The sequence below is a fragment of the Eubalaena glacialis genome, chromosome 4 (genome assembly GCF_028564815.1).
Source record: "Eubalaena glacialis isolate mEubGla1 chromosome 4, mEubGla1.1.hap2.+ XY, whole genome shotgun sequence".
NCBI lineage: Eukaryota > Metazoa > Chordata > Mammalia > Artiodactyla > Balaenidae > Eubalaena > Eubalaena glacialis.
The window spans coordinates 52,536,747-52,556,148 of NC_083719.1; the positions used below are offsets into that span (position 1 = coordinate 52,536,747).

At 35.1% G+C, this 19,402-nt stretch overlaps 1 protein-coding gene across 9 annotated transcripts in view; it reads left to right on the plus strand.

Annotated features, from left to right (window-relative positions):
* Positions 1–19,402, plus strand: part of ERBIN (erbb2 interacting protein) — a 109,863-nt gene that overhangs the window by 42,487 nt on the left and 47,974 nt on the right. For all 9 annotated transcript variants that reach the window (XM_061189300.1, XM_061189302.1, XM_061189306.1 and 6 more), the window contains 3 exons: positions 630–747; positions 15,401–15,479; positions 16,959–17,048. In XM_061189300.1, coding sequence (XP_061045283.1) covers positions 630–747; positions 15,401–15,479; positions 16,959–17,048 — 287 coding nt within the window. The remainder of the gene's footprint in view (positions 1–629; positions 748–15,400; positions 15,480–16,958; positions 17,049–19,402) is intronic.

A 19,402-nucleotide genomic window follows, 5' to 3' on the forward strand; every position in this document is an offset into this window, starting at 1 on the left:
TTTGGACAAATATATAATGACACGTATTCATCATTATGCTGTCAAACAGTATTTTCAGTGCCCTAAAAATCCTCTATGCTCTGTACAGTTTTTTGGTTGGGGCTTAGAAGTAGCCCATTTACTTACTGCTTTTGGTTAAATATATTTTGGTCACATTTCATTATTGTGATTTTAGCATAACAGTATATTTGCTCCCTTATTTATTTTGTTCTCCCAAATCAGAATTCTATATTTTAAGTCATTTAAAATCAGTTGTACATATTTGAATTTAATTTATATAAACTTTCATTTTGGAATAAGGATGCTTGGAATACAAGATCCAAAGTTTACCATATTTAACAGCCACTTATTTTTTATGACCTTAGCAGAAAATACACCATATACTTATTTTCACTAAGTGCATTTCACCCAGGGCAGAAGTGTGAGGATATAAATCATTCTGAGTAGTCCAATTGTGTTCAGATCCATAATAGCATAAAATAATAAGAGATCTTCCCTGGTATTTGTATAGGTATAACTCATTCAGTTTTAATGACATTAATAATATTTGTTTGTGTAAAGGTTAATCAATGAAATATTTAAGGAAACTTAAGGAATAATCAAAATCCTTCTCTACCTTGTTTCAACAGCAACTTTTTAACTGTCAGTCTCTACACAAACTGAGTTTGCCAGATAATGATTTAACAACATTACCAGCATCTATTGCAAATCTCATTAATCTCAGGGAACTGGATGTCAGCAAGAATGGTAAGATTTTTTTCCCCCTAACTTTTTGTACTTGGGAACATGTTATATTATTAAAATTTCTATTGTGTTTTAGCAAATAAAAAGATAGAATTAAAAAGTCAGATTGTAATATATTATCATAATTAGCTTTCATATATATATAAATGATCTATGAGAACTTAAAGGCAGAGAGTAAGTATAAACAATTTTAAATGACTGTTTAATTAAAATACTGTGGGTAAGTGCATGTACATATTTATATATCCTTATATCTATTTTTTAATATATATTTACAGCCCTGTTTGTGATGGTGAGAAACTAGTAACAACTAACTGTAATGTCCGTTGTTGATTACACAATTTGATGCATCCGTAAGAGTGGAATGTAATGTAGCTCCATCAATACTGACATAAAATATTCACAGTGTAGTGGTAAAGGTTAAAAAAAAAAAGTTGTGCAACATAAACGAATTGAACATCAACAAATATTTATTGAGAGACCACTCTGTGCCAAATACTTTATTAGGAGTTGGATTACAATTAATGATGAAAAGTAAAAGGACATGGTTACTGTTCTCCTGGGGCACACAGTCTTGGTTTTGTTTGTTTAGTTTGATAAACGTTGAAGAAAGTATGGAAGATATATTCCAAAATGTTACATGCTTACCTTGGAGGGAGAGAGAAGTAGACACTTGAAAATTTTAGAATGAGCATATATTCCAATATATTGGAATAATATTGGAATAAGCATTTCCCAAGAGCAAGGAAATCCTTATACATAACCACAATATCATTATCACGCTCAAGAAATTTGACATCACATTTTCCCTGTTGCCTAATAATGCCCTTTTTAGCTATTTGCTCGCCCTACCCCCACCTTCAAGTTAAAGATCACATATAGCATTCAGTTGTGTCTGTTTGATCTTTCAAAACCAGGAACAGTTTGCCCATGTTTTTGTGATATTGTCATTTTTATAGAGTTCGGGTCAGTTGGTTTTTAATTTGTGTGAGTTTTCTTCTCATGATTTTATTTTAGGTTAAATAAATTTCCTCAGCTTGAAACTTCTCTTTAAGGGCAGTTTGAAATTTGTTTCCATTCCTTGTGCTTAATAGAGTGGCAAGTATTGCTTGATAAATTCCAAAGTAAATGAACTTGATCCATTACATTGTGCTCTGCATATGCTGACAGTTAAGTAGTGTTATAGAACTTCGGAACTGTTGTGACATTAGAAGTCATCAAGTGTAACCTTCCACTCCAAAGGGGTATCTTTTCTACTTTTTGGTCTTTTAAAATGAGAGATGTTAAGGTGTAAGGAAAGAGACCTGAAATAATCTGGGTGTTATTGATAAAACTCTGTGCGCCTGGGAAAGGCTAGTAACCCATGTAACTAGTCTTCATGATATGAAACTATTACTTGGCTCAATAATGAACACGCTTACATATATCCTCCTGAAAATGCACTAACTCCAGACTTATTACTCTAAATTGAGAATGGTGCAATTATGGCCCTGCAGCATCATTAAGTTAATATCTTAGACTTTCATGCAACTTCTTGAAGAATAATGTGTTTGAGTTAAGACAACCTATTGAACTGTAGTGTTTCTCTTTTTTTTCGTTCTAGTTTCAGCAGTTTCTTCTTGCTTATATTGAAAACCTGCTTTGTACAATTGTGTCAGCTTGTGTTTTTGAGGAGTTGGAGATAATTTCTATGTGACCAAAAGATTTAGGATAAGCACTTGAATATTCTGCCCTGAAAGAGAATGGCTTTAGTAATTGTTGCCAACAAAACCTTACAATTTATTTTCATTAAAAATTAAGTTGATTTATCTATTCCTTTCTTCTCTTTCTATGTGATCTCATCTGTTTTTTAAATGGCAGAATCAGTCCCTTGCCTTTTACTTGTTTCCTTGGTTTTTTTTTCTCTTTTTGGTCTTAAACTGATGTCTAAATGCAACCGCATTTCATTGATGGTGAAAAAAGCTAGTGAGGAGAGACAAGAAACTATGATAATGTCGGAACCATTACCTTGACTGATAAAAATTCTGGTATTCCTAATTCCTAATCTGATAGTCATCATTACAACTGATGTAATTAACCCACTTTACTTTTAGAGAGTTGAGATTATTTTAATTAACTTGTAATATATAACCCTAAAGTGTATGTTTATACAAGTCTATGTTATTTATTTATTTATTGGCTGTGCCTTGTGGCTTGTGGGGTCTCAGTTCCCCGACCAGAGATTCAACCCGGGCCACGGCAGTGAAAGCCTAGAATTCTAACCTCTAGGCCACCAGGGAACTCCAGCTACGTTACTGAAAACAAGAAAATAGCATGCATATTATAGTTGATGTGGTTGGTTATGAGATATTTGAGTTTTGCTAGTTGCGTATTTGATTAAGTAACAACTTGCTTAAAAGAAAGGATAGCACACTAAATGAAAGTAGCGTTTATCAGATTTTGGAAGTATTAAAATTACATTTAGTTTTAAGATGACCACTATGTTAGAGATGGATGGGAGTTTCATCTTATATTCTGAATGAGAAAATTGAATTACCCCTAAATTTTTTCTCTATTACAACATCTCATCATGTTAAATCTTGCATAAGATGCTTTAATCTTGTATCCAAGCTCTACTGTTTTTTCCTTTTAGGTGTTTTTATCAGTTCAATCTAATAATATTCTAGTATATCTTAATATACCAGATGCTGTTTTCATATTTATTATCTACATGCCCTGCTTGGAAGGAGGCAGGAAACATTGTGGCATACTTTATTAGTGTTTCAGCAAGCTGTATTTATTTAAAAGCACTTGTTTTAGGATTTTTACTTTCACATTTTCTTAGTTTCTGATCTTTCACATATTTCTTCCAATGTTTTTCAACTGGCCAAGTAACATGGTTTAGTGATTAAAACATTTATTTAGGAAAAAGAAGAATTGTACTCTAATCATTGCTTCTCTGTTTATTTGCCCTGTTGTTATATTGGGGAATTAATCTCATTCTCAGTTAGACTATACATAATATTATCAATATTACCACTTCCCGTCTTGCCTCATGAGACTGCCGACCAAATTGTGGACTAGTCTATGTATAGGATGTATATAAATTTAAGGTATTAATATTTGTCTTCATTTTGTATGGAATTCTTTTTTTATCATTTATATTCTACGATAAAACTAGGGTGTTAGTTTATGAGTCTTAATTTGCTGTTTCCTTTCATGTCTAAAGTTTTGATTTGTTGTTAGATTTTTAAAGAAATGAAAAGCTCACCAAGCTGCTATTGCAAGCGATTGCAGATAGCAACTGGTGTTAGAGAAATGATCATCCGTTGTGTTCAAATGGCCTGTCTTCTTGAGAAGACCAATAGGGATGATGATTAAAACAATTTGCGAAAGGGGTTGATAGAGAAAGCTGATGGAGAGGAGAGAGAAAAGAAATGAAGACTATCTAGTTGTTAATTCTCTCTATATAAGCACACTGATTAAAAGCTAGGAATTGTAAGGCAAAGAAACCAGAAAGAGTGGCTCAGATCTTTCTGTCTGATATGGGAATGCTAAAGAGGTTAATTAGGCCTTTTTAAAAAAAATCGAGTCCAAAAGTCCAGAAAGAATGGGTTGAAAGTTTGTGGGTTAGAACAGAAAGCAGTTCCTTGAACCTGAGAAAATCTGATGATTGGGGACAGAATGTTGGAAGAGCCTCTTCACTTTAAGTTCAAAGAAGTTATATTGATTACAAGGGAAATTATAGATTGCTGGGGAAGTCACTATTTTTCTCTGTGTTTTAAAATTTCTAAAATTGCTAATTTGCTTAATAGTTAATGTTTAAGTTCAGCTGTTTTAATAAATCAGCTTATTTAAGATAATGAAAGAAGAAAAACCATGTGTTAAACTGACATGGAACTTAAAAAATGTAGGCTGGTGATCACTGGTCACTGCTAAGTGTGTTGTTAATGTAGACTATAAGTGGGGTGTGCAGTCACTGTGCCTTGCCATAGGCCTTACCATTCACTGTGTTATAACTGATCCAAACCATACACCTGTTATCCCCTAGCCAATATAATCATCTGAGTTTGCAATTTCTCCTTTAGCCTGTTTTGACTGGAACTCAGTGTTACATTCTGTACTATTTAATTACCTTAGCCTTTAAAATACAGAAACAGTAAGGAGCCACTATTAACTTATATTGTACATTTAGGGCATTGGAGGAGTGTTGATGCCCTCCAAACAGAGATCACCAGGATTACATGTGATTGAGCCATGGGGATGGAAGGGGAGTCTCAGGGGGTGCTAAAAGACTTACAGGATTTGGGCTTGTACTTGGTGATTGGAAGAAGGTTTAAGAATATGAGGGTTTGCTATGGATGGAATGCTGTCAAGAAGCAGGAATTAATTCTGTGATTGAGAATATTAATAAATCTCATCTATAGGGAGGGCAGATTAGAGCAAGGCTAAAACTATAATCAGTAAAAAAGCAGCTGTCACTCATTAGGATAAGGGGTGGCTTGGACAAGGTTCATATTTTATCTTTGTCAAGACATGATTACAAATTTGCTTTTGTCTTGATCTGTCATGGTTAAGGAATGGCCTCGTCTGATATTGGTATTCAGTGAAATTGCTTAGTTCAACAGGAAAATACCAAGGCCTCCCTTTGAATGCAGCTTGTTCATAGTAAGACAAGGACTAGCTGATAGTACAAGGCCAGTTCCTAGATTTCAGGAGGTATTTTCTCTTTCTTAGCAGTAAAGGGAGAACTCTTCTGTAACCAAAATAGATCAATATGAGAAGGATAGCCATGTTTTATAGTATCTTCATTTTAATGAGTTTTAGCAAGAGTCAAATTCTTATAAAAAGAGTATATGACAAAGAAGGAACACTACTGAAGTTAAGGGAGAATGAAAAAGGAACAGGTAGCTGAAATTGTTAGAGAATTAAGAAGTAACTCATGATAAAATTCAGGTTCTGCATACTTTATGTACGAGGATAAAAAGAGTTCTCTTTGGAGACAAGCTAACAAGCATTGAGGGTAGGCCTCATTGAGAAAGTGGCTTGAGCAAGGACTTGAGGAAGTGAGGAAGTTAGCCATGTAGATTTCTAAGGTAAGAATGTACCAGAAAGAAGAAACAGCCAGTGTAAAGTTTATAAGGTGTGAGTATCCATAGCATGTATGAGAAACAGAAGGCTATGGTAGCTAAAATATAGTGAGCAAGATGGGAGAGTGATAGGAATAGAGGTCAGAAAGGTAGGGATTTGGAGCAGCAGATAATGTAGAGCCTGGTAGGCATTTGTATGTACTTTGACATTTACTCTCAGTGAAATGGAATCATTTGGAAGAGTTTGAGTCAGGTCATTCAGAGCATGAAATGACTTGCATTTTAAAGGTTTACTCTGGTTATGTGTAGAAACAGTATGGTACAAGGGTGAAAAGTAACCAGTTTAGGTGCTATTTCAGTCGCCTCTAGTGATAGTGGTGGAAGTAGTGAGATGTAGACAGACTCTAGATACATTTGAAGGTTGAGTCAACAAGATTTCATGATGGTTTGGATGTGGGATGTGAGATAAGAGTCAAGAATGATCTCAGTGGTATTGGTCTATGCATGTGGAAGGATAGAGTGCTGCCAGCTGAGATGGGGACATCTCTGGGACTCGTAATTTTTAGTGGAAAAAAATCAGGAGCTCATTTTTGGACATGTTACATTTAAGATATCCAGATGTTCATAGGGGTTTGGAGTTCAGTCGAAAGGGAAATGTGCTAGCTATACATATTTGATAATTGCCAGCATGTAGATGGTATATAGAGCCTGAGATTAGATACAGTCAACAAGGGCATGAATATGAAAGAGGACTAAAGAACGAGCCCTGGTGGCAACCCAACATTAAGAGATCTGGAGGAAAGAGAGAAAGGTACAAAAGATACTGAGAAGGAACACTACTGAGGAAGGAAGGAAGCCAATAGAATGAAAATATTTGTTTTTCTTGCTACATTTTAGCTTTCAAGAAAAGGAACTATGTCTCAGTATCTACAGTCCATAGCATGGGTACATATTTGCTGAATAATATAGAGAATAAGTAATTTCAGTTCGAGACATGTTTTATTTAAGGTACCTGACCAGTACCTAAAGGGCATTTGAAAATTCTTATTTGGAGTTAAGGAGAGAGGAGGGAACCGGAGATACAGATTTGGAACCTGAAAATATATATGGTAAGAATTGAAATCACAGTGAATACATTGCTAGCAATTTGTAAAAGCAGGAAACCAGTGAGTACTTCAAAACTACTTGCTTAGGAAAAAATTACTATCATGTATCTGAAATTAGAGTTACTATTTCATAGATATTTATTGGTTAATTTTTATAAACCACATGCTATGAAATATAGTACTTTAAAATTTGAAAAATATGAAGCATATGTATTTGTGGAAGATGACATAAGCATTACTGTCCATTAAAATTTTTTTTTAATTAATTAATTAATTAATTTTTGGCTGCGTTGGGTCTTTGTTGCTGCGCGCAGGCTTTTCTCTAGTTGCGGCGAGTGGGGGCTACTCTTTGTTACGGTGCGCGGGTTCTCATTGCGGTGGCTTCTCTTGTTGCGGAGCATGGACTCTAGGCACGCGGGCTTCAGTAGTTGTAGCACACGGGCTCAGTAGTTGTGGCTCGCGGGCTCTAGAGTGCAGGTTCAGTAGTTGTGGTGCACAGGCTTAGTTGCTCCGCGGCATGTGGGATCTTCCCGCACCAGGGCTTGAACCCGTGTCCCCTGCATTGGCAGGCAGATTCTTAACCACTGCGCCACCAGGGAGGTCCCCATTAAAAATTTAAATTGCAGAAGTCTAACATAGAACTCTCTTTTTTAAAAATAAATTTATTTATTTATTTATTTTTGGCTGTGTTGGGTCTTCGTTGCTGCGCGTGGGCTTTTCTCTGGTTGCGGCAAGCAGGGGCTACTCTTCGTTGCAGTGCCCAGGCTTCTCATTGCGGTGGCTTCTCTTGTTCTGGAACACGGGCTCCAGGCATGCAGGCTTCAGTAGTTGTGGCACGTGGGCTCAGTAGTTGTGGCTTGCAGGCTCTAGAGCTCAGGCTCAGTAGTTGTGGTGCACAGGCTTAGTTGCTCTGCGGCATGTGGGATCTTCCCAGACCAGGGCTCAAACCCGTGTCCCCTGCATTGGCAGGCGGATTCTTAACCACTGTGCCACCAGGGAAGTCCTAGAACTCTTAAAATTATCTTTCTCCATATAAAATTTTAGGTCCGTAGAACATACTGTAGTCTTTGGTCTTTTTCTCCTTAGATAGACTTTATCATGTACTAAAAATATTACAGCTCTTGGAATAATGTCATTTACATAGACTATTTCAAGATACCTTATAGACTTTAATAAAAACCAATGAAATGATATGTAAAGCTGAGTATGAAAATGAAGTCAGGCTCTAATGAGGACAGCGTAGAATGTCCTCCTCCCACCTTCCCTCTAGATGTGGAATTTTTTTTTTTTAAGTATATGATAAGAATTATTATTATTATTATTTTATAAATTTATTTATTTTATTTCTTTATTTTTGGCTGTGTTTGGTCTTCGTTGCTGTGCGAGGGCTTTCTCTAGTTGTGGCGAGCGGGGCTACTCTTCATTGTGGTATGCGGGCCTCTCATTGTGGTGGCCCCTCTTGTTGCGCAGCACGGGCTCCAGGTGTGCAGGCTTTGGCAGTTGTGGCGCGTGAGCTCAGTAGTTGTGGCACACGGGCTTAGTTGCTCCGCGGCATGTGGGATCTTCCCGGACCAGGGCTTGAACCCGTGTCCCCTGCATTGGCAGACGGATTCTTAACCACTGCGCCACCAGGGAAGCCCCTATGATAAGAATTATTCACCACAACCAAGTGGGACTCATTCTGGACATTCAGGTTTGATATTTGAAAATAAATCAGTGTTATTCAACACATCAATAGACATATAATGAACTTGGTAATTCCATTCCTTGGTGTTTACTCAAGAGAAATGAAATACATGTCATTTGAAATTAAATATAGTGCTTTTTTTTTTTAAAGTTCATTGCACCTTTTTCATAATTATTGAAACCGCCTTCCTTTTTTTGCCCTATTCTTCAGTGTCTACCACATCTGCCGTGGGAGCCCTGCTGCTACCAGATGTTCCTTAGGGCCTGCCGCCTAGGAGAGTTATTTTAATGTATCCTCAGTAGAATTATCACTTGAGGCAAATTATTTGTTAGTTGAAGAACTGATAAGAATTTAACTCCTAAATTAATAGCATTCAGTAACACTAAATATTTTATATGTAAATAAATGAGAGAAAAGAAAGAAGAATTAGTGTAAAAAATATGGATGTTGTTATTAGTGGGTAAGTCAAATTTAACGAGTTGTTGTATAAAAGTACAGTATACTAAGTAGTTACATGTGTTTAGAATAGAGAATTGAGTCAGCCTAAATAAGACCTATTAGCAGTAATATAAGAAGCATACAGATACTATTAAGTAATTCATTGTATAAATGCCCTAAAATATATATTTGAAGTGTTAAATGTGCAGGTAAAGGGATGCTTTGTAGATCAACAGTTCCATTTTGGGGACTTGTAATAGGGTTGTCAAGTTTTTATTTCAGCATTAAGAAAATTCCTATCCCTCATTCCCTCCAAAGGCAACATCTCTCACATCCCTATTACCATAATTTTATTTAAAACTGACTTTTCACTCAAAAGAAAATGAATGCTATAAAGCCACTAAAGTTTAAAACTTACATGAAATGAAAACTTTCAAAATCAACTCAAGAAGAAATAGAAAACTGAAAATACTAAATCAAATTAGTGGTCAGAAAAACTGTTAGACCTAATTTTAGGGAAAAGTTGGGCCAAACCTTCATGGAATGGGATAATCCTTAATTTATAAAATCTATTCTAGAGATTAGAAAGGGAGGAAAGTACTTGACTCAGTTTATAAGGGTAATAAAACTTTAATAACAGAAATAGATAAAGACTGTTTAAATTAAAATGTTGGAAATTCTCTGCTGGGATGACAGGAGTGGCTCTGCTGTAGATCTCATCCTCTGTCAGGCTAGCCCAGGCATCCCAGGCATGTCCTCATAGGACAGTTAGGGGAACCTGAGATCTAGTGGAAATTAGGCAGGGCTTTTTTAAACCCTTGATTTCATCAATTGTGTTAACATTTTAGTGGCCAAACCAAAACACATGGCTGAACCCAGAATCAAGATTAGGGAAATTATACTTCGCATTTTGTTGGGAGGAGCTGGTACATCACATTCAGAGAGTGGTAATAGCGAGTAGTGAGCGGTCGTTAATGTAATCCATCTATCACACATATCTAGAAATAAACTTAACAGAAAATGTGCAGTATGATCTAAACAGGAAGACATAAAACTACGGAATAGATCAGTGGAAGAGGGTAACAGAAAAGACTGTCCAGAAACATAACCATGGAATATGACACACAAAAATTCCTCTACAAATGGAATATGACACACAGAAATGCCTCTACAAATCAGTGAAATAAGGAAAACAAATATTTCATAAGTGTTGGCACAGTGTTTTTATATGGGAAATAGTAAAAACAAAGAGAGCCTTACTTCACAGCATATACTAAAATAAATTGCAGATAGATTAAGTAATATGAAAAACAAAAATTACAATTATTAGAAAATGTAGAAAAATATTTTTATGACTTTGGAGTAGAAAAGATGTCTTATTCAAATATTAAAAGCATAGCAGTAAAGGAATGAAATTTCTACATGACAAAATATAAAGTAAAAATTCATGACAGGCTGTGAGAAAACATTTGATATACTAGTATTTCTAAAGAATGCTTACAATCAATAATTAAAAGAATCCAATAAAAAATGTGCAGTGAACAGAGAATTCACAGAAGAAGAAATAAAAATGATCAGTAGGAAGCAATGCAAGCGTCCATCAGCAAATGGATAGAGAAGACATGTTTTATATATATGTGTGTGTGTGTGCACGATGAAATATTAATCAGCCGTAAAAAGGAATGACATTCTGACATTTGCAGCAATGTGGATGGAGCTAGAGTTTTTTTTTTGTTTTTTTGTTTTTTTGCTGTGACATGCGGCATGCGGGATCTTAGCTCAATCTTAGTTCTCCTACCAGGGATCAAACCCATGCCCCCTGCAGTGGAAGCGCAGAGTCTTAACCACTGGACCACCAGGGAAGTCCCCTTTTTAAAAGATTTTTTAAGTTCAAGTATAGTTGATTTACAGTGTTGTGTTAGTTTCAGTTGTACAGCAAAGTGATTCAGTTATACGTATCCATTTGTGTGCGTGTTTATATGTAAGTGTGTGTGTGTGTGTATATATATATTCTTTTTCAGATTTTTTCCCTTGTAGCTTATTACAAAAAATCTATTTCTGTTTTGTATATAAGTTCATTTGTATCTTTTTTCTTTTTCTTTAAGATTCCACATATAAGCGATATGATATTTGTCTTTTTCTATCTGTCTTCATTTAGTATGATAATCTCTAGGTCCATCCATGTTGCTGCAAATGGCCTTATTTCATTCTTTTTTATGGCTGAGTAATATTCTATTGTATATATGTACCACATTTTTATCCATTCCTCTGTCGATGGACATTTAGGTTGCTTCCATGTCTTGGCTATTGTAAATAGTGCTGCAGTGAACATTGGGGTGCATGTATCCTTTTGAATTATAGTTTTCTCTGGATATATGCCCAGGAGTGGGATTGCAGGATCATATGGTAGCTCTATTTTTAGTTTTTTAAGGAACCTCTGTGCTGCTCTCCATAGTGGCAGTACCAATTTACATTCCCACCAACAGTGGAGGAGGGTTCCTTTTTCTCCACACCCTCTCCAGCATTTTTATGTAGACTTTTTCATGATGGCCATTCTGACCCATGTGAGGTGATACCTCATTGTAGTTTTGATTTGCAATTCTCTAATAATTAGCGATGTTGAGTCTTTTCATGTGCCTTTTGGCCATCTGTATGTCTTCTTTGGAGAAATGTCTGTTTAGATCTTCTGCCCATTTTTTGATTGGATTGTTTGTTGTTTTTTTAATATTGAGCTGTATGAGCTGTTTATATATTTTGGAGATTAATCCCATGTCGGTCGTATTGTTGCAAATATTTTCTCCCATTCTGTAGGTTGTCTTTTTTGTTTTGTTTATGGTTTCCTTTGCTGTGCAAAAGCTTTTTAAGTTTAATTAGGTCCCATTTGTTTATTTTTGGTTTTAGTTCCATTACTCTAGGAGATGGATTCAAAAAGATATTACTGTGATTTATGTCAAAGAGTCTTCTGCCTATGTCTTCCTCTAGGATTGTTATACCATCTGGTCTTACATTTAGGTCTCTAATCCATTTGGAGTTTGTTTTTGTGTATGGTGTTAGAGAATGTTTTAATTTTATTCTTTTACATGTAGCTGTCTAGTTTTCCCAGCACCACTTATTGAAGAGACTGTCTTTTCTCCATTGTATATTCTTGCCTCTTTTGTTGTAGATTAATTGACCACAGGTGTGTGGGTTTATTTCTGGGCTTTCTACCCTGTTCCTTTGATCTATATTTCTGTTTTTGTGCCAGTACCATACTGTTTTGATTACTGTAGCTTTGTAGTATGGTGTGAAGTCAGGGAGCTTGATTCCTCCAGGAAGGGGAGAGGGACTAGATAGGGGCATGAGATTAGGAAATATGATCTACTATGTATAAAATAGATAAGCATCAAGGATATATTTATTGTACAGCACAGGAAATTATAACCATTGCCTTGTAATAACTTTTAATGGAGTGTAATCTGTAAAAAATACTGAATCACTATACTGTACACCTAAAACTTACGTAATGTTGTGAATCAGCTGTACTTCAATTTAAATAGATCATTAAACACGTGAAAATGTGTTCAGCATCTCTAGGAAATATCAGGAAAATATCTAGTTTTAATTAATATTTCTGTTATTTCTGGTGAGGTTCAACCCCTTATACTAGCAAAAAGTAAAGACATCATCAAATGTCAACAAGAATATAAATAGGTACTGTAGTATGAAAATTGATATTACCACCCTGGAAAAGAATTTGGACGTTATCTAGTGACACTGATAACTATGTGCCATGTCCTATTCCAGTAGTGAACAAGAGAGGCAAAGATTCTCCCCTCACAGAGCATGTACGCTTAGTCGTGCCTGATAAGCAAACTTCTAAAGATAGGTAAATATATGTTAATCTGCTTTCCATTGTCCCATGTATCCCTGGGTTTTCATATATTTTTTTCCCCCTCTATGTTTCAGAATGGCTGTTTTCTGTTACCATGTCTTCCTGTCTCTATGACATGTTCTCCTACAGTGACTAATCTTTTAATCCTGTCCTTTGGATTTTTCATTCACATATTGTATTTATCATTTGTAAAATTTCTGTTTCTTACATTTAATCTTTTCCTCCCCATTTTGTTCATTTTTTCCCTTTAAGTACAATAGCTGTTTTAAAGTCCTTTTTTGTTAATCTTGTTATCTAAGTAGAGAGAATAATACAATAAACCTGATGTGCCTACCAGCCAGCTTCAAAATTTATCAGTATGTTATAGTTTCATTTATACCTCCTGTTTTGTCACCTCTGATTGTTTTAAGGCAAATCAGACAACCTCTTTCATGTATAAATATGTTAAGATGAAACTCTATATTGTCACATTTAAAAAAAGAGAACCAGCTAACAGTAATTCCTTAATATCATTTGATATCCATCAGTGTTAACATTTTCTGATTTGAAGCTTTACATGAACTCTGTAAATTCCAGCAAAAGTTCCTTAAACTAAAATTGAAAAAAAAAAATCATCTTGAAACTGTTAGGGAAATTGAATTTTAATAAAACAACAATGATAAAACCTTTCCTTAAGGAATCATTAAGCCCAGATTTTTTTAATTGAAATTTTTATTGAGATAATTGTAGATCCACATGCAGTTTTAAGAAACATTACAGAGTGGTACTCTTGTACTTGTCACCTAGTTTCCCCCAATGGTAATGTTTGCAGTTATTATAGAACAGTGATAATATTAACATTAATACAGCCCCCCAGTCTTACTCAGATTTTTCCAGTTTGTGTGTGTGTGTGTGTGTGTGTGTGTGTGTGTGTGAAGTAGGTTTGGATATTTATCACAGTCAGTTCTCTTTGATCTCCTGTTACCTGGGTAGTTCTTCAGTTTTTCTTTGTCTTTATCTTTTTAGACCCAAAGAGTTTTGAAGATTACTGTCCAGCTGTATAGGATTTCCTTTAATTTGGATTTGTTTGATGTTTGCTTATGATTCAATTCAGGTTGGGTGTTTGGGGCAGGAACACGACAGTAGATGCTGCACCCCTTCTCAGTGCGTCTTAAGATTAGTTGCCCTGTGATGATGCTGTTAACTGCTGATGCTAACTTTGAAACAGTTTAAGTGGTGCCTATGAGATTTCTTCACTTTTTCCCCCTCTTAAAATTAATAAGTATTTTGGGGAGAGAAACTTTGAGACTATATATATGTATACTGTTTTTCTTCATTCTTTAACCCGCTAATTTTAGCATCCATTGATGAGTTTTGACTGATCAGTTATTACTGTAATATTTGCCAGTTGATGATTTTGTATCATTCATTTTTTCATTATCTGAAATTCTATACTTGGGCACTGTGGTAAACTTGCTTAGAATCATACATCAATGAAGTTGAAAGAGCCTTAAATGATCCTCTAGTGTCAGCCCTTCTGATAATCATGTTATGTTAGTGGAGGAATGAGTCTTATAACAGAATTTTTGGAATATTTTTTGAAGTTATTAATTCGCATTCCTCTAGTCTAGATTAGAACAGTACTACTTAAAGTTTCTCTATGGATTGTTGCTAGTTCACAAATTATTGTTGCTATATTTTTGCTAAGATAAGTTGAAGAGATAAGATTAAGTGCTAAGAAACTTCTACCATAATTTGACTTGTCACATTTGTGTTGTATTTTACAGAAGTATTGGTGTACAACTGCATCAGGCATATCCACTGGCATATCTGATACATATTTTCTACCTCTTCTATCTTCAGCTTTGCTTTCAGCTTTGTTATCCTGTATGTATTAGGGACCAGCTCAATCTGGAGCCCAGCAATTAAGAAGTAATGCCTCTTTTATACACACTACTATATAAAAAACAGATAACCAATAAGAACCTACTGTATAGCACAGGGAACTCTTCTTAATACTCTGTAATGACCTATATGGGAAAAGAATCTAAAAAAGAGTAGATATATGTATATGTATAACTGACTTATTTTACTGTACAGCAGAAACTGACACAACATTGTAAATCAACTATACTCCAATAAAAATTAAAAAAAAATTAATGCCTCTTTTTATGTGAAAAAACAAAGAATGCTTAATTGTTCTGAATTTTGTGTCCTTAATACCACATAGAGAAGGCACTGATTTTCAGAAGAGCTGGGAGAAGGAAAGGAAGGCAAAACTAAACAAGATAATTAGCAGTAGTCATAAAGAGGCAAAAGAGCGAAGAGAAATTGTTGTGCAGATGGTTCTGTTCGTTTGACGTTGGTGTTGTCAATTTATCAGGAATCTGCTCAGTTGGTAAATTTTGAATCTGAAAAGTGTACATTAATTATTAATATCATTATGATTTTTTTCTTTGTAATAGATTCTTTTCACTTGATCATTGATTATTTGTTCATTTTCTAGGGATACAGGAGTTTCCAGAAAATATAAAAAATTGTAAAGTTTTGACAGTTGTGGAGGCCAGTGTAAATCCTATTTCCAAGTGAGTTCTTCTCTGTTGAATTAAAAGTTACCTTTGTGAATAAAGCAAGTATGATATAGTAGAATATTACTTTCTACATTTTAATGAACAGTTAATACCAATCTGAAATCTGCACAAAATTTTAGTTAGATTAAAAAGGAGCCTTTTAATTACTCTTTCTAACTCCGTATATTACAGAGGTAAATTTGACATCCATACAGATAAGGCAAGTGCTTTTCCCCAAGTCTCAAAGATAGTAAATGTCAGAAATGAGACTAGAATCCAGGTCTTCTAGCTCAATGTTACTTGCACAATATAAAAATGTCTTCACCTGCAAATCCAATGTGTGTGGCACACTCAAACTTTTGAAAAGAATAAAAGAAACCGAAAGGTCAAAAAGGTAAAAACAACAAAAAAAGGGAAAAGCCATGTGATTGGTTGTACTATATACCAGAGGTCACATATATTCTTTTATGATGGTAATGCCTTTAAGCAGAATGCTTCCTTAGCACCAAAGCTGTTAAATTTTGCAAAAATGGAATGATGAAGCAAAAGGTGAATAGTGTGAAGCATAGCTTGGTATAGCTAAGTTGAAAGTTGAAACCAGCTTTCACATATTACAGTATTGTATTTAACGAGTTTTTCCAAACATAGGCAAACATGTAAAGGACAAACATGTAAAGATGATGTTTTACCTTCATCTGAAAATATTCCTCTAGCATCAAGTTCTAGATTTGTAATTTCTTTTGTAAGCCAGAGGAAATAAAAGTAAAGCTACTTATAGGTTCTTATATGATCTTAAATGTCATTCAGCTTTTAATATTATTTCTTTCCATTTGGTCATTATAAAATTATACAATCTTTATTTGATTATTTAGGGACCAAATATTGAAATTGAAAGTAATCTAAACCAGTGTTTCTCAAATAGGGACTGTTTTGCTCTTATGGCTATTTGGTAAATTCTAGAGACATTTTTTGGTTTTCACAACTTGTGGTGGTGGACAGTGCTGCTGGCTTCTAGTGGGTCGGAGGCTAGGGTTGCTGTTAAACATCCTACAATGCAGAAGACAGCCTCCTGACAACACAGAATTATCCAGCCCCAAAAGTCAATACTGTCAAAGTTTAGAATTCTTTGTCTAGTCCCTTGGATTGGTGTTAGATAAGGTGAATTTCAAGAGTGTCTGCTGATATCATAGTCATGGCCTGAATACATTTCTGTGTGTTGTGGCTCATTCATAGTTGACTGTTACGTGCAGATTTTATCTTATTGAGACAAATATCGCCTCACTTCCTTTTTACAAAATGATGAAGGTGTAAACATTGAAACAGGTAAGTTATTATAAAAGGCAAATCTCAATTTGAGGATCACTCATAAAAGTGAAGAGGTGACTGTTATCTGTTAAGAACATGTGTTGGTTAGACAGTTTCTTAGACAGATTTTAATAAGAGACTAAAATTCTGTATATGAATTAAATTTAAATTCTGGTTTATTTTACCTAGGCTTCCTGATGGATTTTCTCAGCTGTTAAACCTAACCCAGTTATATCTGAATGACGCTTTCCTTGAGTTCTTGCCAGCTAATTTTGGCAGGTAAGTTACAGTTTCTTTTAAAACCTTCTCTTGTTAGCTCTTGTAAAGTTTACAAAACTACAAGTTGCTTTAGTAATACTATTAATTACAGTTTCATAGGCTCTTCTTTTGTAATTATTTCCAAGCATTGTAGTTTTTATAGTTTCTTCAGAACTTGTTATTTTGTCTTGGAATTTATTTTCCCAAATAGAAATAAGCAGTGAAAATTTAAAAGAAAAACGTAATGTAACACTTGGTTTCAAAGTATGTAAAATTAGGGAGTTTATTTAAATCGGGATAATTTTTGCATATTTGAGATAGAATGCTTTATTCTTAGCACTTACACATTTTTTAAAATGATCTAATTATTGGTTTATCTGTCTTTACTGGAATCAGAGTTCTGGAGAAAAGAAAAATGTGTTTCTGGGGTCCACCCCATTGCTCCCTGCTTGAACTTAGACCGATTCTTGTCATACTGTAGTCCCTGAGTAATTTTTCTAATGGAAAAATGAATCAGTAAATGAACAATAGGTATCAAATTATTATTGTGTTTCGATTAATTGCTAGAGAAAATGCTATCCAAATACATGTTAATATGGTAGTCATCTTTTTGTCTTGAAGACAAATACCATATGATCTCACTTATATGTGAACTCTTAAAAAAACCACCAAAACCCCAAGCTCATAGATACCAGAGAAAAGATTGGTGGTTGCCAGAGGTGAGGGGGCGGGGGTGGGCAAAATGGGTGAAGGTGGTCAAAAGGTACAAACTTCCAGTTATAAAATAAATAAATCATGGGGATGTAATGTACAGCATGGTGACTATAGTTAACCATACTGTATTGTGTGGTATTTGAAAGTTTCTAAGAGAATAGATCTTAAAAGTTCTCATCTCAAGAAAAAAAATATTTTGTAACTGTGTATAGTGACAGATGTTAACTAGACCTTTTGTGGTGACCATTTCACAATATAGTTGACCCTGGAACAATGCATGGATTAGGGGTGCTGATCTTCCACACAGTCAAAAATCCACATATAACTTATAGTTGGCCCTCCACATCCGTAGTTCCTTAGTATCCAAGGTTCCAAATCCGCAGATTGAACCAACCACAGATCGTGTGGTACCATAGTATTTACTGTTGAAAAAAATCTGTGTATAAGTGGATTTGCACAGTTCAAACCCATGTTGTTCAAGGGTCAGCTATGGGCCGGCTTTAGCTCAAGCGGTTACTCTGTCCCATTGGACTTCTGATGCCTATGTTGTTCAAGGGTCAACTGTACATACAAATATCGAATCATTATGTTGTACACCTGAAACTAACAATGTTGTTTGTCAATTGTATTTCAAAAAAGAAAAAAGAATTTTGGGTGTCGTTGCAGCCCAGTGACTGTCCTGTGGGAACCACATTATAATGCTTTATATATTTACATACATACACATATATATGTATGTATATACACACATGTGTATGTATGTGTATACTTACATGCATGTCATGTACTTGTCAGATTTCTCTTCTGTATCTGGTATTTGGACCACTTTTTAAAATTGAAATGTATTTGACATGTAACACTGTGTAAGTTTAATGTATACAGCCTGCTGACTTCATACATTGTATGTTGTAATATGATTGCTGTTGTAGCATTAGTGAGCACCTCTGGACCAGTTCATCTGCTTATTTATCCTCTAATTTTATTGGAATGTGCATCACTGAAGTGCCAGAGGATTTTCTCCTTTTCCATGTTCCCTTGTGTTTCTTTATTTTTCTGTCTCAGAGCTCAACCCTAGAGTTAAATTATTGTTCTCTAATCTACTAATGACTAATAATCTGGGGAGGTTTTTTCAGAAAAATGCATGAAGTTCATTAGGATGGATATTAGGGGACAGTTATTTTGTGCTTTGGGTATGTCAAATTAATTCTGAGGAGCAAAATAGTCTTTTCTTCTTTTATATTTCTGTGTAATTTTTTTTAATTAATATTAATTAATTTATTAATTTATTTTGGCTGTGTTGGGTCTTCGTTTCTGTGCGAGGGCTTTCTCTAGTTGCTGCAAGTGGGGCCACTCTTCATCGCGGTGCGCGGGCCTCTCACTATCGCGGCCTCTCTTGTTGCGGAGCACAGGCTCCAGACGCGCAGGCTCAGTAATTGTGGCTCACGGGCCCAGCCGCTCCGCGGCATGTGGGATCTTCCCAGGCCAGGGCTCGAACCCATGTCCCCTGCATTGGCAGGCAGATTCTCAACCACTGCGCCACCAGGGAAGCCCTCTGTATAATTTTTAATACAATATTCTGCACATTGTAATTACACAATAAATATTGGTTGCTTTAAAATTTTAGAGGATTGCATTAATTTGTTAATTAAATTCTTTGTCAT